Source organism: Grampus griseus (assembly GCF_964374135.1).
Source record: "Grampus griseus genome assembly, chromosome: 4".
Lineage (NCBI taxonomy): Eukaryota > Metazoa > Chordata > Mammalia > Artiodactyla > Delphinidae > Grampus > Grampus griseus.
In genome coordinates, this window is record NC_138997.1 from 91695138 (window position 1) to 91713178 (window position 18041).

Consider the following 18041-nt stretch of genomic DNA (forward strand, 5'->3'; position numbering starts at 1 on the left):
TAGGATCTGGATATTCAGAGTCATGAAGGTCAAGGGTGGAACCCAACTGAGGCCAGATAATGGAGATGGCACAGTAAAGACACATGGAGGGGTCCTGGCATGTTCATCCCTTGATGTCCTGCTCTGAGTGGTCCTTGGAGACCCTAAGGAAGAGTGGGAAAGTTCTAAGCTAATTCTGTCTTCCTGCTGACTCTCAGGTTGCCAGATCCTCTGCCCCGATGTGTCTCGCCCAGTGTCTGTCATCACTGTGAAATTCCATTCTGAGAGTCATATCCTTGGGTCTTAAAGACTCACAGCCCATCCACAACAGTGCTGAGGACCAGACGGGGTGGGAGTCGGTCAGTTGTTGGTCTCTTTTGCCATAAGACTCTGAGAATCGTTAGGTGGTATTTATACTGTAGTCGTGTCATGAAACAAGCGTAGATGTTGGCCCCAGTCCTACTTGGGGCTGAACACTGATGTTGCATTTCCAGTCTCTTTGTGGCTTATCTTCCTCATCTGCCAAACGAAATTATAGTAATAGATAATTATTACTTCCTAGAGGTTTTACGAGGAATGGTCCTGGACACTTCGACTGAGGAGTTACTATAGTGATGTGCGAAACAGACACAGCCCTTGTCTTCGCAGAACATCAGGCTAATGGGGAGACAGATGATGACCACACAATCACACAAATGTAACATTCAAAACTACAGTAAGTGCTATGTAAGTACATAGTAAGTGAAAGAAGAGTCCTGCAGGCTGTATGAACATCCAACAGGAAAACTAGTCTGGGTCCAGGGGAGAATTCCCTGTGAAGGTGGCATCAGTGGGTAGGGGTAAGTGAGGGTGAGATAACAGGCAGGCAGAAAAGCCCGGACAGGAGAACAATGTGGGCAAACACTGTGGGAAAGAGAGTGGACCAGGAGTGTGGCACTGGAGGGAGGAGAAAGTGTGTCGGCGCACACAGAGTTGGGGAGTGGGTGGGGAATAGTGTAAGATGAAGCCATGCGGATGTAAGATGAAGCCACTGCACCACCAGGGAAGCCCCTGGTCTATGTTTTGAAACCACGGCTCAGGTTACTGCATGGAGAAGGGATAGGAGAAGTCATAGGGAAAGTAGGAACATCAGTTATGGGTCACGTGGACTGGGGTAGAGCAGTGGAGATGGAGAGATGAAATAATGGGACGAAATTTATCTTCAACCTGAGAAAGAATAAGGCAATTTGATTAAGTCCCAATGGGTGGGATCAGTGGGAAAGGCTGTGGCAGTTAAAAGAAAAGGCAAAGGGCTTCCCTGGTGGCGCAGTGGTTGAGAGTCCGCCTGCCGATGCAGGGGACACGGGTTCATGCCCCAGTTCGGGAAGATCCCACATGCCGCGGAGCGGCTGGGCCCGTGAGCCATGGCCGCTGAGCCTGCGCGTCCGGAGCCTGTGCTCCGCAACGGGAGAGGCCACAACAGTGAGAGGCCCGCGTACCGCACACACAAAAAAAGAAAAGGCAGAGCCATGAGGGCTGGAGAAGGCTGCTTGGAGATGGGATGAAGTTGGGCCCTGAAGAATGGTAAACCCTGATTAGGTGGGAAGGAGTCAGACATGCTGGCAAGCCCAGTCGGTGAGGTGACTGCTATCATGATGCATCCTGAGTGCAACTGAGGAATCGTGTGAGACTAGATCAGAAATTAAATATGCAGACTCTAGTTCACACTGTTTCAGTTAGGATTAGGTTGCAAGTGGCAGAAAACCCAAAATAACACTGGCTTAATAAAATAAATTTATTTTTCTTTCTCACATAAATGAAGATGGGAGGTAAGCTGTCCAGGTCTGGCTAGTATATAAATTTTAAGACCACCAGGAATCTAGGTTTCTATTAGTATCCAGGTTTCTGCTATATTCAATTCTTGGCACCCACCTCGGGGTACAAGGTGGCTGCTCCAGCTCCAGTGCTCACATCTTCATTCTAGTCAGAGGAAGGATGAAAAGGAAAGAAAATGGTATGCTCCTTCTCTGTAAAGATACTTCTCAGGAGCTGTATATTCATTTCTACCTACTTCTCATTGGCCAGACCTTGGCATACAGCCACATCTAGCTGCAAAGGAGAATGGAAATATATAACATTAATTCTAGGCAGCCACGCACCCAATTAAAAATTGGGGCTTCAATGACTATATAAGAAGGGGGGGAAGGGAAGCAGTTTGTGCTACACACAGCAGTTTATGACAGTAAATTGTAAATTAAATATCGCTGTCATCTCTTTAGGTAGGATTCCTATCAAGTGATGAGAAAAACATTTTAGGATGACAAATAATACCCCGTCTGGAATGTTCTTTTCCCAGATAGTCATGAGACTCATTCCCTCAATTCATTTTGATCTCTGCTCAAATGTCACCTCCTCAGGAAGGCCTTCTCTGGTCACCCATCACTCTCCATCCCCTAATCTGGCTTTGTTTCCCTGCATAGCACTTATCACTATCCGATATTATGTGCTCTATTTATTTCTATGTTTTTTGTGCGTCCCTCACGAGGATGGGAGCTCAGTAAGCAGAGGGACTTTGTTTTATTCACTGCTGTGAACAGTACCTACATCAGTTCCTGCCAAGTACTAGGTGTTCAATAAATATTTGGTGATTGAACAAAGAAATGGACAGAGCACATAAATAATTCATAAAAAATGCTCTGGCTTATCCTGGGTTTACATAAGTGACAGAAGAAATACAACTAGTAAACAAACCCATGGAAAATATGCAGCATCTTTGGTAATAAAAGACATGCAAATTATAGTACTCAGCCATAAAAAAAGGTTGAAATTTTGCCATTTACAACAACATGGATGGACCTGGAGGGCATTATGCTAAGTGAAATAAGTCAGACAAAGACAAACACTGTAGGTTTTCACTTACATGTGGAATCTGAAAAAATAAAACAAGCAAATGAATATAACAAAACAGAAACAGACTCACAGATACAGAGAACAAACTAGTGGTTACCAGAGGGGAAAAGGATAGGGGGAGGAGCAAGATAGGGGTAGGGGATTAAGAGGTACAAACTGCTAGGTAGAAAATAAATATGATACAAGGATGTAATGTACAACACGGGGCATATAACCAATATTTTAAAATAAGTGTAAAGGGATTATAATCTATAAAAGTATTGCCTCACTATGTAATACATCTGAAATTAATGTAGTATTGTAAATCAGCTATACTTCAATTAAAAGAAAAAGTGCAAATTAAAGCAACCACGAGGTGCTTTTTTTCAATGATTAAATTAGCAAACTGAAAATGTGAACTCATAATATCAAATGCTGATAAAAGGATAATAAACCAGTACTAATAAGCAGCAGCCTTATAAACGAGTCTGATCCTTTAGAAAGCTATGTGCCCAGGCCTCAGGCCACCAGTGCCAGGCGTCGTTCATTGGCAGCTCTAACAAGTGGCAGTGACAGTGCATTCAACGTGAGCGCTGCCCTTGGAGTGGTACTGATGGCAGCCCCGAGGTTGCCAATGTACATCAAATGCCTCAAAATACATATATGCACAAGTGTTCACTACAGTGTCACTTATAAAAGCAGAAGGCTACAAATAATAACTAAGTACCCAACTGTATGGAAATACTTTAGTCATTTGGAGTACGTGTTCTGAATGAAATTATAGCCATCCCTAAAAATAATACCATAGAGAAGTACCGAAACAGGATGATGAAAAAATACTAAGTGAAAATAATGAATATACGAAACAGTATATGTGTAAAGCACTTTTCAAACTCTCTGGCTGATGCAACTGTAATTTTTTTTTACTTTCTTGTCTAAATTAAAAAAAAATAAATACATTTTCCAGAACCCTACAAAAACCATATTTCTCATTTTGAGAGAAAATTCTATCTTAAAAGTACATTTTCAAAAAGTGGTAAGTAGGATGAATACTGTATATAAAGTAGGAGTTCAAATTTGCTTTTTATGAACTGTGATTAGAGGTAAAGGCTGGAAGGAGAGCTACCAAGTCTTTAACAAACGTCTATCTTTGGTAGTGTATATATGTCCATGCCACTCTCTCAGATAGCTAGTGGGAAGCAGCCGCATAGCACAGGGAGATCAACTCAGTGCTTTGTGACCACCTAGAGGGGTGGGATAGGGAGGGTGGGCGGGAGGGATACGCAAGAGGGAATAGATATGGGGACATATGTATACGTACAACTGATTCACTTTGTTATAAAGCAGAAACTAACACACCATTGTAAAGCAATTATACTCCAATAAAGATGTTTAAAAACAAACAAACAAACGTCTATCTTGAGGCAGTGGTATTAAGGATGATTTTAATGTTCCTATCAACATGAAACATGGTATATTATTATTATTATTACTATTGCTATCATTATTGTTATTTACTGAGCCCTTATGACATGCCAACCACTCTGCTGTGTGCTTTACACACACTGTGACATGTAATATCCCAGCAGCTCTCTGAGGTAGGTGTTACCTCTGTTAACCCATTTTACAGGTGAGGAAATGGAGACCGAGGCAAAGCTACCTGCCCAAACTCAGCCATGACTTGTTAAGTGACAGCCTTATCAGACACAGACATGATGTCTGCCCTCCTCTGTAGCAAGGAGGGGTTTTTCACTTGTCAGAAAGGATCCAATATGATTTCTCAAGAAGGGCAGCCAGTGGGAGAAGGACTTCAGAGGGGGTTGCACACAAGCCTCTGAGGGCAGCGGGGCTCAGGGCATCTACCCTCCTGAGGAACCCCTACGTGACCAGTGCAGGATGAGGAGGGAGAGGAGTCCCAGTCAGGCTCTTCCAGAAATTTGAGATGGTTACAGGGAGGAAAAGAGAAAAACCCTAGTAGGCAGCAGTCTGGGTGAGTTTAGAAAGAGAATGAGGAATAAGGAATTTAGAGAGTGACATTTTGAGGAGCAGAGAGGGGAAAAATTGCAGAGGGGAGGCAAGATCATTTGAAGAAATGTCAGGCTGCCCTAAGAATTGAGAATCCTGCAACATACCATTACCTGTTAACTACCTCTGGCTTCTGGACTGTGATTCTCTGAGGATAAATCATGTGGGGCTCTGAAATGTATTTGTATAATATTTTTACTTATCTATTTTTCTTTATTTAAATGATGTGCATAACATGAATCATGAGCATATGATTCATGTTATAATGAGGAAAAATAGCCAAAGAAATCTTTTATGTGTTTTAGAACAATTGTTTCTTAAGATGGAGAATGGTTTGGGGAACAGCTACCAATTTCTTTATCCAGGGGTCCATCAGGATTGCTCATGTTCTGTCTTCCTAGTGGGGAGCGTTTGCCAGATGTCCTCAGTACCCACGGGGCTTTGGGGACTGCAGGAGACACCCAAACTCTGTGGCTCGGAGAGAGGGGAGGCACTTAAACCATTTCAACTCAGTTTAGTAAATTTTTATCAATTCTCCTGGGCCTGTGCTCAGTCAGAAGGTAGGGCTCCAAGGCGAGAAGGCTACTTTTTTGTGTTTTGTTTTGTTTTGTATTTTTTGCGGTACGCGGGCTTCTCACTGTTGCGGCCTCTCCCGTTGTGGAGCACAGGCTCCGGATGCGCAGGCTCAGCGGCCATGGCTCACGGGCCCAGCCGCTCCACGGCATGTGGGATCTTCCCGGACCGGGGCACGAACCCGTGTCCCCTGCATCGTCAGGTGGACTCTCAACCACTGCGCCACCAGGGAAGCCCGAAAAGGCTACTTTTATTTTGCCCCATCTGTTTATCGCCTGCCTCTCACAGTGCACGGAGAATTTCCCAAGGGCAGGATTCCATCCACTTGGTTCATGGCTTATCCCCAGCACCTGGCACCTTGCCTGGCGCTTAGAAGGTATTCGATAAATGCGTGCTGAGGAACGAAGTAACGGCTAACGCCCTGAAAAATGCATCAGCTCTCCCCTTGATAGCCCTAATGTCTCTTGTTGGAATTCTCTCTTTTTAAATTTAACTCTGTGGTAACACTGGCTCAGAAAGTCAGACTGAAAACTCCAGAGCTGGCCAGGAAAAGAACCGATGTAATAGAGATATAGAAGGGTAGAATAAGCAATGAAATATTGGCTCTCCTGATTTTTTACTCCTTATTTATTCCCATTCCCCAAGCACATACTGTATGCCAGGCACTGTGCTGAGGTCCTGGAGACACAAACCCTTATCCTGACCATAATAACGGGGATAAACAGAGCATTCCCAGGATTACTCTTATCCACTGATAATAACAATTAGAGTCCAGCCCTGTGTTCTAGGCATTTTTCGAGGTGCTTTCCATGAGTTGCTTTGTTTAGAGGTAGTGCTATATTATGCCTGTTTTACAGATGAACAAGCTGAGACTCAGAAAAGTCAGGTAATTTGTTCATGTTCACAACTGGGGTGAAGTTCAGGCTTAGGTTCCCACCATCTGACACCTGTTCTCACACACTTACCAGCTTCCAGGGAGCTTCCTGAGAGGTAATCCTGTGACCACTGGCCTCCAAATCACCAGGAATGCTGGATAAAAGTGCAGATTCCCAGGCTCGGGGCTGAAGGATCAGGATCCTTGGGAAGGGAGCCTGGGAATCCCCAATTTTTAACCACTAAGCCAAGTGATCAGATTTGCACTAAAGTTTGTAAAGCACAGCACTCAATGTGCCACAGTTACTCCTTGTGAGTTTACAAAACTTCTAGGACCCACTGTCGGGCACTCCACCCTTTCTTCCTGCCAATGGATGAACAGAACAGAATAGAAAGGCAGGAAAGGAGGAAGAAAGGATAAAAGGAAAAAAGGAAGGAAGGAAGGGAGGGAGGAAGGAAGGAAAGAAGGGAGGGAAGGAGGGAGGAAGGAAGGAAGGGAGGGAGGAAGGAAAGAAGGGAGGGAAGGAGGAAGGAAGGAAGGAAGGGAGGGAGGAAGGAAAGAAGGGAGGGAGGGAAGGAAGAAGGAAGGAAGGAAGGGAGGGAGGAAGGAAGGAAAGAAGGGAGGGAAGGAGGAAGGAAGGAAGGGAGGGAGGAAGGAAGGAAGGGAGGGAGGAAGGAAGGGAGGAAGGAAGGAAGGAAGGGAGGGAGGAAGGAAAGAAGGGAGGGAGGGAGGGAGGAAGGAAGGGAGGGAGGAAGGAAGGAAGGGAGGGAGGGAGGGAGGAAAGAAGGGAGGGAAGGAGGAAGGAAGGAAGGAAGGGAGGGAGGAAGGAAAGAAGGGAGGGAGGGAGGAAGGAAAGAAGGGAGGGAGGGAGGGAGGAAGGAAAGGAGGAGAAACGCTCCAAATTGGGCTCCATTGCAGTTTAGAGCAGGTGGACACCAGCCCTCTGCCCCTCTGCTCTTGGACCCTGAGCAGCAGGTTCCCTACAGTGGCTGGAGCGCAGCCGAAGGGCCTGAGGAACGCGTCCTTAGGAAGCACCCTCTATGGACGGTGATATCAGCCCACTTAAAGCAGCTGAAGCAGTCAGCTGCTGGGAACAGCAGTGCAGTGAAATTTAGCTATAGCCAGTGCTCAGAATCTGAATGTTTATCCCTTTCCAAATCAGGACAGTATTGCACAGGGTCCCCTCCTAGTGGGCAGGGTCCGTATCAGTCTGCAGAATGAGAAGATTCAGGCAACAGGAACCGAGGCAGGAATGACAGGCAGAGACACGGGTTCTGGCTCCAAACTGGCTATGGGACACTAGGACAGTGAAGAAAGCTCTATGCTGCAGGGAGAGGAGTGAGGATGGGGCTGCCGGCCAGTGAGGGGGTATCCACAGCTGGTTCTCGCCAGCAAATCACATGGCCACTCTGAGTCAATTTCCTTGTGTGTAAAAGGAAAATAATAATAATAGTTACTATTCTCTGTGATTTATGGAACACTTTTTCTGTGTCAGGCACTGTCCTGAGGCAATCAATCTTCATAACAAATATCTATGAGGTCGTTTTGGTCCCCATTTGACAGAAGATGGAAATGAGCCTTAGGTTAAGAAACCTGCCCAGTATTTCCCGGCAGGTAACCAGTGAAGCCAGGATGTGATCCTGGGTCTGTCTGATGCCAAAGCTTGTCTTCTTAATAATGACTGTTAGCTTCTCCAACATTCCTCGAATTTCTAGTTCTTATGACTAAGTGCCTCAACGTGAGCTGTTCATGGTTTCAGAGAACAGAGGTACCACTCTCTTCCCAGCTCCACTGAGCCTGGATGGTGAAAATGTCCCTTAGCTCATCTGTGTCCAGCAGGGATTCAGCAAATATATAACACGTAGCTCTGTCAACTGAGAGAGCTGTCAAAACACAAGGGGTCCCAGAGGCGTCTAGACCAGGTCTCAGCTGGGCCAAGCAACATGTGAGAAACACAGGGCCCTCTGCTGTCACCTGCTGTCCCAAAGGTCTCAACTGAGGAGAGCACGTGTACAATAGGGCTGGAGGAGTTTTCCGGCACCACAAAGCCTCACAGAAAACCCAGAGCTCCCGGCCAGGTCCCCCTCTCTATCCTAACCTCCCACCTCATTCCTACTTCTAACTGAACTCAAACAGGTCAAATTCATTCCCACCTCAGGGCCTTTGCTCCTGCTGTGACCTCTGCCAAGCAGACCGCTCCCGCTGCCTAGAAGCAGCTTCCTCCAGATCGGCACAAGCTTTCCTCTTCCTTGCCATCTAGCTTTCTGATCAGAGACCCCTCCTGCGGGAGGCCCTTCCTGACGACCCTGCCTAAATTAGCACCCTCCATCCATCCCTCTCCATTACGCCTTCCTGCTTCACCTCCTCTGTGGTGCTTTACACATCTGAAATAATCTTATTCATTATCTGCTTATGTGTTTAGAAAAGTACCTGGCAAACGGCTGACTCTCAATGAACATGTGCTGAATGAATGGATGAGTGAATAAATGAATGAATGGAAAATCTTACTCAAGTGTTTCTGTAATAAGAATCCAGGTACCTATAGTCAAAGTACCCCCCTTCTTTCAGTTTCCAAGGGCAGAGAAATAACCCTGCGGTTGGTAAGAACTTAACAACCGGTAGTTATATCCACACACACTGCTGGGCATGGGTCCAAAGCTAAAAAGGCACTAACTGCTTTTATATAAGGAGGTAGAAACACAGTCCCTCCGTGTCCTTTAGTCCTGATGCTCTGCATTATGGTATCTGTTACTGTGTTAATTGTTTCTGTCTCACACGGCCAGTTTGGGCTTTATTCTGCCTATGTCTGGGACGGTGACAGGTTCCTATACAGAGAAGAGAGGTAATGTGTCCATGTGTGTGTGTGTCCACACCTGTGGGCATGTGTGTGGAAAAGCAGCGACACTCCAGGAAGGGTTAAGTTACAATCAGGCTGTCTGTGCTCAGGGCCCCATGGCTGGCCCAGGAATGGGATGGGCCTGGAAGGTGGAGCAGGCTTGCCTTGCACCAGCTGCTCTTTCCAAGACAGGAGTGCACATGCTTGCCCAGCTGGCCTGAGTGTGTGGAACTCCAGTCGCCTTTAAGAATGGCTTCAGAAGCCCACACCTGGCAATCACTCCCCCAACCCCCTTGCCCCTCCACGGCAGGTTCCATTTGGGAAACTCTCCAGTCGGTCATTAGAGGAATGAGCCGAGAGTGAGCCGTTCATCAGCTCGCCAGCGCTTGGTGAAAAGCAGCAAAGCAAGGATGGATGTGGACAGCCTTCTCTTGAATGGAAGCAACACGACGCCTCCCTGCAAACTGGGGATCGAAAACGAGACGCTTTTCTGCTTGGATCAGCCCCATGCCTCCAAAGGTAGGTGTCAGAGGCTGATACTTTAATTCAGAAAACTATTAAGTTGGGGGAAGAAATCAGCAAAGGCAAGGCTGACTGCAAAAATATAACAAAGTCCTCGTGAGACAAGGCTGGGTAAAGTCATCTGTTCAGAAGTTTGGATAAGAGATCAAAGAGCAGAATTGAGTCCAATGTTCTTCTTGTTCCCCAGGGGAGAGTTGGGATTAATGTACAGGACTCGGGGGCACAAAAGCAGTGGGAGGAGGACCTGAAGTGGAGCCAGAAGAGAGGACAAGTGTAAAAGCTTGAACTTACAAGCATCACAGAAAAGGTGCTGTCACAATCTAGCTGTCGCCTTTTCTTGGGGGAAATCAGTGTGAAGAAGTGATTATAGCGAAATAATGCTTAGCAGCTAGGAAAGAAAGCAATCACTATTCACTAGAGGGGGCTTTGTTCTTAAGAAAAAGTGGTTCCCTGAGTGAGTGATCCTTTAACAGACCAACCTTTTAGAAGCAACTGAATCACTCTGTGCTCTCCTCACTTTGTTTCTGCAAAATATTGTTAAGTACAGGGAGAGCTGGGTTCAATGATGTCCGCCCCTGAAAAAAAAAATCGGCAGGAAATAAGTGCTTGGTGCGCGTGCTAGGTTTTAACATTCTGCTCTCATAACCTCCATCCCTCGTCCGCGTTCCTCCTCTCAGAGTGGCAGCCAGCCGTGCAGATTCTCTTGTACTCCTTGATATTCCTGCTCAGTGTGCTGGGAAACACGCTGGTCATTACAGTGCTGATTCGGAACAAGAGGATGAGAACGGTCACCAACATCTTCCTGCTCTCCCTGGCTGTCAGTGACCTCATGCTCTGCCTCTTCTGCATGCCGTTCAACCTCATCCCCAACCTGCTCAAGGATTTCATCTTTGGGAGCGCTGTCTGCAAGACCACCACCTACTTCATGGGTGAGTTGCTGCTGGTGCCTATTTCTGGAGCTCGCCCCAGACCCTGCTCAGCCCCAGACCTTCCCCAACCCTTAACAGCCAAAACGAAACATCTGTCTGTGTGGGGCTAGGTGTAAGAACAGAGGAGCTGGCTTTATGAGGGGTCAGTCCTCATAACTTCCCAGAAGTCAGTCCCCAGTTTTAAGGGTCAGTTTCTCAAAGTGGAATAAGTTGGTAAGAAGCCACAGAAGAGGTTGGTTTTGCTTGCTTCTGTTAGAAAGTAAGACAGATGCAAGCCGTTCTGTTCCTTCCTGGAGGTCGTTGATTGTATTCTGAGCTCTACCCAACCCAAGGCATGGCTTTTGGGGTGGCCAGGGTGCTGGAAGAGGACTCTTTCTGCCATTGCTCTGGCTTTCCTTGGGAACAGGGACTATTTGAAAACAAGTTTCATCAGAGGTCTAGATTCCCTTCTCAGGATTCACTTCCCAGACTGTTTTCCCAGGGTCTGGGACCATCTCAGGCACAGAGAGAGAGAGAGAGACCTCTGCCACTAGACGAGGAATTGAATTTGCTCCTAGAGCCTGTGGGTCACTAAGCTGACACTGGTTGGCTGAGATATGCAGCTCTCTGCCTTTGCCAATCAAAATGATGGTGATGATAATAAAAGTCACAAGAGCTAATATTTTTGAATGCATTTTTTGAGCACCAGATATTCTCCTAATTGCTTTGAGTTTTTACTTCCATGATCATATTTTATCTCCCAACCACCCTATAAAGAATATACAGTTATCCTTCCCTGTTTCACGGAGGAGGGAACAGAGGCACAGAGAGGTTAATAATGTGCCCAAGGACACACAGGTGGTAAGCTACAGAGCTGACTTGAACCCAGATCGGTAGCCACAACAGTGGTGAGTACATGACCTCGCTTTGCCAACTGTTGTGGCTCTTCTAAGGCGGAAACAAAACATGTCTCTTTGTCCCCTCTGTCTGCCAAAATGCTTTGTCCCTTGCCCATTCTGAGAATTAGCTGGGAGAGGAGGAGGAGAGGCGGGGAATGAGGAAGGAGTTGTTGTTTGTTCTGACCTAAGCTGGGCCAAATACGCAGAGCTGAGTTGGGCTAGGGCAGCCTTCAATGACCGGAAAGCTTTAAAAGCCTTTATTTCTCCCAGTTGAGGAAGCAGGATCCAGCAGTGACGAAATGACGATGAATAACTGATCTGCGTGACATGGACAAATAGCCAAGAAAGTGTCAATCTGGGTCCAGTCCTCGACTCACAAATGAAAAGGATCATTGTTAAACAATGACGCAATAATAATAACCAACATCTCAGTGCTTTAGGCTTTCAAGACCTGTCTGTATATATCTTATGATAATACTTAATAATCTTAACCGGGGTTTGTGGAAGGAGATTTAAAAAGAGTGCTCGTGTAGCGGCACAACATTGTGAATGTGCTAAATGCCACAGAACTGTTCACTTTAAAATGATTAAGTTTATGTGATGTAAGTTTCACCTCAACCAAAACTGTTTTAAAATAGCTGGGGTCTGAGCTAGGAGCCTTAAAACTCTTCTTGAAAATTTCTAGGACAGACTGTTCTAGAAAATGAAAAGCAAGATAATTCTGAAAGTGTTTGCAATACCATAATGGTTTTGTTGGATTTCTGATTCCAGTGATTTCAATTCTTCCCTTAATTTTATGTTCTCCTCAATACTGTTTCTAATAGTTAACACTCATTAAGCTCCTAATACAGAGCCAAAAAAAAGAATGCTTGCCTGCTGGTGGGTTTATAAGTACAGTGGACCCATTGTACAGACTTGACTCTGAGGACTTTGGGGCTGTACCCTCTAATTCAGATGTCATCAACTCCTTAGAGTAAAGTCCTATAAAACACAGCAAATCCTGTCTCAGACGTAAGTTCTTATAGAATGGTTTCAGGGTTGTAGATTCCTTCAAGTCTCTCAGGAATACTCTGGATATTCTCCCTAGAAAAAGAATATTTTTATACATAGTTTCACAAAAGGCCCCAGGCTAAGAACTCCTCCATCATGGTAAGAGATAAGAGAAGAATCAGTTGAATTTATGGATGAAGAATTAAAGGGAATTTTAAGGGGATATGAGATTATAGTAAGTATGTACACACACAAAATACAAAAAATAAGGAAAATTAAGCTTTTTTGACTATACGTAAGTATATCCTTTTGAATGAGGTGTTTTGACGTCTTTCTCACTGATGATGCATGTTCCTTTTACAAAATACAGAAAGCAAAGAGAATGAGAAAAAAGGCCCTAGTCCTTCCACCCAGAGAAAAACGTTAGTTATAATATGGAGAGTTTCCCCTTCTTCCTTTTTCACTAGGTAATTTTTCAACACTCCATTTGGAAACTTAGAATGTTTCTCTCTTAAAAACAGTTTGGGGACTTCCCTGGTGGTCCAGTGGTTAAGACTTCCCCTTCCAATGCAGGGGGTGTGGGTTTGATCCCTGGTCAGGGAGCTAAGATCCCACATACCTTGTGGCCAAAAAACCAAAACATGAAACAGAAGCAATAGTGTAACAAATTCAATAAAGACTTAAAAAATGATCCACATCAAAAAAATCTTTAAAAAAAAGTCTGTACTAGAAATTTTCAGGAAGAGTTTTAATGCTCCCAGCTCAGACCCCACTGAATTTTCAGGGTCACAGTCCTTGAGAATATTGGGTTAAAAGGTCAACTTAACTATGCAGATCACGCTCAAAACTAAAGCTATTCTACAGGTCACTCAGAACCTCTTCTGTGGAATAGGAACATATTTCATCCACTTGGTTATTAATTAATGAGCGCCTTCAGCCTAGGAAGGAGTTGGTTGTAATCAAAGTTCAATAAACTTATCTAAAAATTGGCAATAAGATGTATTTGCAAACACATTTCTTTACCTGCCTCAAATCGTTTTGGGAACAAAGCTGGGAATAAGTCATTTTTTTTAGATATACACACACAATATTCTTACCCTCTGAGCGTTTCCCTCTGCTATCTATCAAACCTGCGCAGATCAGGTATGCTTAAGCTCATTGTGCAAATAAACCTTGGATTTCAGAGCCTGCGTAACCAGCTTCTTTGCTCCTTTTCCAGGCACCTCTGTGAGTGTCTCCACCTTTAATCTGGTTGCCATATCGCTGGAGAGATATGGTGCAATTTGCAAACCCTTACAGTCCCGCGTCTGGCAGACAAAATCCCACGCTTTGAAGGTGATTGCCGCTACCTGGTGCCTCTCCTTTACCATCATGACTCCGTACCCGATTTATAGCAACTTGGTGCCTTTTACCAAAAATAACAATCAGACCGCGAACATGTGCCGCTTTCTACTGCCAAATGATGTCATGCAGCAGTCCTGGTAAGGCTGCATGGGTTTATTTGTTTAATACAACTCGATATAATTTTGCAGGTTTAATAAAAACTGGAATGTATTGTCCAGTGTCTGGGGGGATCAGTCTCCTGGAGACTTATCGAGAAGTTTCACTCTAACCTCTTTCTAGAGTAACAGTGACTGCAAACACTTAGAGTGCTGTGTTTTAAATGCTATATATATATATGTATATATATATAAAAATTCAACTAATCCTCTCAAAACCCTATAGGGTGGGTACTATTATTGTCCCCATTTTACAGAGGAAACTGAGACATGGAGAGGTTAAGCAAGTCACTCAAGTTCCCAAACCTAGAAGAGATAAGAGAGCATCTGGTCTTAACCACTATGCAGTGTGCTTCTGGAAGAGCTCTGATTTTCCAAGAACTGGAGGTAGAGCCGAGGATGAGTTCCAAATCCCACGTGGTTTTTCTTAGAGCTGCAGCTGTGGTATTTGCACGGGACACTGTACTGGAAATAAAAAGGCAAGGTTCTAGTACCTGTTTCTTTGCTTACTAGTGGGTGATATTGGACAAGTTCATATAACCTCCCTGACATTCAAGTTCTTTATCTACACAAAGATTTAAGAATAAAGATTTTTTTTATCTACCTCATTAGATGGATGTGAGATTCAAATGAGAGCATGTTTATGAAAATGTCACTAAATATCTTTTAAAAGGCTACACAAATACAGGACATTATGTTTACCAGTTCCCAGCATGTTTTAGAAGCAGGGAGCTAGACATTTAAAAATGGCTCAAGGGCTTCCCTGGTGGCGCAGTGGTTGAGAGTCTGCCTGCCAATGCAGGGGACACGGGTTCGAGCCCTGGTCTGGGAAGATCCCACATGCTGCGGAGCAACTGGGCCCGTGAGCCATGACTACTGAGCCTGTGCGTCTGGAGCCTGTGCTCCACAACAAGAGAGGCCCCCGTAGTGAGAGGCCCACGCATCCCGATGAAGAGTGGCCCCCTCTTGCAGCAACTAGAGAAAGCCCTAGCACAGAAAAGAAGACCCAACACAGCCAAAAATAAATAAATAAATTTTTTTTAAAAAGTATTAGACATGGGAATAAATGGGAAAATATGAGCTGTACATAGAAAAAAACTGGCAATAGAAACCAACCCTAAATAACACAGATGTTGGAAACTTCAGACAAGGATTTAAGAAAAACATAGCTCAAAACTGAGATAATTTCTGCTTTCTTTGCCTTCCTTTTTTTCATTTCAACCAAGTAACGCGTACACACAAAAAGAGTTATGTTGCAAATGAGGGACTTTTCCAAGATTCGAAAAGAACTCTTATCAAAACATGTCCAATTGAAATGAGAAATGGCTCAGCCACCGTGAGCCTCTGACAATTTTATGGCCTAATTGCGTAATCTTACACATGCCAGACTGCAAAAGTGATTTAGGGGCCAGACTCATAAAGAAGGAGGCTGCAATTCTTCAGGAATCAAACATATTTAGAGAAAGCATAGCTCTGGCCCACCAGGCACTAGAACGAGCTTGCCACTGTGCCAGCGGGTCAGAACAGCCAGAATGCTTATTTTGCAAAACCAAGGAGGTTTTCCATCATTGCTACCTATGCATTAGACGATTCTGTTGCGATAAAGTCAACAAATGGTATATTGTGATGTTTAAGAGCATGAGTTCTAGAATTGTATTGCTCGGCTTCAGATCTCACCTTTGCCACGAGCTGTGTCATTTTGGACAAATTGTTTATTGTCTCTAAGTCTGTTTCCTCATTTGTAAAATGGGTATCATGTTAATAGTACCTACCTCAAAAGTTATTATGGGAATTAGATATAGTAATATATATATATAATATATTGAAATTGAATAAGTCATCAATGAATGTAAACTCTTATTATTATTATTTCAGAAACCGTTTTATTGAGGTATTCACCTACTCTCATTGGCTTGTTTGTTTTTTCTTCTTTAAGCTCTCATTTGTTTTAAATGGAGACTTGTTTCAGGCACAGACTTACACCAAACTTTTCCATTTAACTAGTCCTTCATAAGAGACTTTATCTGAAAGAAAAGAAGTAAACAACTTCTAATGACTGACTCTCCAGATGGGGAATTTCCAAAGATATTAAATACTAGTAATTAATGTGTTTCCTCAGACTCATTAAAATGGAGATGAGCCCTGCTTATTCCATTCCATCTGAGTTTGAAATGCTAGAGATGCTGGTTATTGGATTGCTTTTTATTTTATTAGGCACACCTTCCTGTTACTCATCCTCTTTCTTATTCCTGGAATTGTGATGATGGTGGCATATGGATTAATCTCTCTGGAACTTTACCAGGGTATAAAATTTGATGCTAGCCAGAAGAAGTCTGCTCGAGGTAACTATCTCTTAGCTGTATGTTGATGCCAAAAGATTACAAACGCTTATTTTCTGTAACTTAAATGGATATACCCAGAGTGTGTATAGGGTATATTAGAGGTTTTCAAAAGTCTTCTTAGGAGACTCTGTGTCCTAAGGCACAGTCGTGAGACCCAGTGTCTCTATTCCTCATCTGTAAAATGAAGAAATTATTCCTCTCAAAAGGGTGCTGAGTGGAATAAGATGACATAATACACACATCACCCAATTACAAGCCGAGGGCCCATGGGGGTCCCAGGCTCTCTGTGCTGTTGCGTACAAATGGACCGCCTTCCACGACCAAAGCAAATTATAATTCCAGGCGCCATCCTCTCTGCTCCCCTCCACTCCTGTTGCAGCTGCCACAGTGCCTCCCGTCCCCCCTTTCATTAGAGTCCACTCGCCGGAGAAACTTACCTGACACCTTTGTTGGTATCACTCGCCGCCCCCCTACACACACACTGTTCTCACTCCACCCCTTTACTCAGCTCTTTACCACTTATACAACTTCAAGGTCTTCTTTGGTTTTTGCTCATTATGCAGAGTCCTCACAGTAAAAGCAGTCTGGAGCTTTCCCAAGCAAGCAGGAAACTTCCCCCTGAGGAGCTGGAAGAAGAGTGTGCCTGTTCATTCTTGAACAGTTCTTTAGCCCTATAATCTACATATGTAAAATATTATTTTACTATTATAAATTATGTACATCAGATACTACACAGTATTTTAGTAGTTTTAAGTAGCTTTTCATTTGAAGGAAAGGACTAGTGTAAACAATACCTACCCATGTCAACCAGGCCCGAGGTCGCCTGCCCAATAGTACAGTTCAAGTGTGGTTTAGCCCCTTGATGCAGGGGGCAGGGGTTCCACGCCTTCCATCTGGCATGACCCATCCCGAAAAATAAGTGTTGTCCCTTGCCCATCCAGAAAGGAAGCCGAGCCCCGGCAGCAGCGGCAGATACGAGGCCAGCGATGGGTGTTACCTGCAGAGGTCCAAGCACCCAGGGAAGCTGGAGCTGCAGCAGCTGTCCAGCAGCGGCGGCGGCAGGCTCAGCCGCATCAGGAGCAGCAGCCCCGCAGCCAACCTGATGGCCAAGAAGCGGGTGATCCGCATGCTCATGGTCATCGTGGTTCTCTTCTTCCTCTGCTGGATGCCCATCTTCAGCGCCAACGCCTGGCGGGCCTTTGACACCGCCTCTGCAGAGCGCCGCCTCTCCGGGACCCCCATCTCCTTCATCCTCTTGCTCTCCTACACCTCCTCCTGCGTCAACCCCATCATCTACTGCTTCATGAACCAGCGGTTCCGCCTCGGCTTCATGGCCACGTTCCCCTGCTGCCCCAACCCTGGTCCCCCAGGAGCGAGAGGGGAGGCGGGGGAGGAGGTGGAGAGCAGGACCACCCGGGCCTCTCTGTTCAGGCGCTCGTACAGCCACGCCAGCGCCTCTGCCCCGCCCCCATGAGCTGTGCCCTGGCCGCCAGCACCAAAGGATGGAGCGGGGACCGAGGGAGGCAGCAGAGAAGGAGAAAAAGAAGAAAGCAGGAGGAAGAGGAAGCGGGAAGTGAAGGAGCAGGAAGGCGCCATCCCCAGTGCGAACTATTCCTTGTCTGCTTGGCATCCTTCGTCTGGGTGCCAGGGGAACACTACTAGGGCGGGGCCGGGGCTGGGTTTCCAGGCAGCTCCAGGCAGGCAGTTTCCATACCAGTCACCATTC

General features: G+C 45.2%; 1 protein-coding gene across 1 annotated transcript; it reads left to right on the forward strand.

Moving 5' to 3' along the window:
• Positions 1-9565: 9565 nt before the first annotated feature.
• Positions 9566-17789, forward strand: CCKAR (cholecystokinin A receptor; the record flags this gene model as incomplete). Its single annotated transcript, XM_082653430.1, has 5 exons — positions 9566-9674; positions 10355-10606; positions 13694-13955; positions 16188-16315; positions 17257-17789. The coding sequence occupies 5 exons, from the start codon at positions 9566-9568 to the stop codon at positions 17787-17789; spliced, it is 1284 nt and encodes a 427-aa protein (XP_082509556.1).
• Positions 17790-18041: the final 252 nt, after the last annotated feature.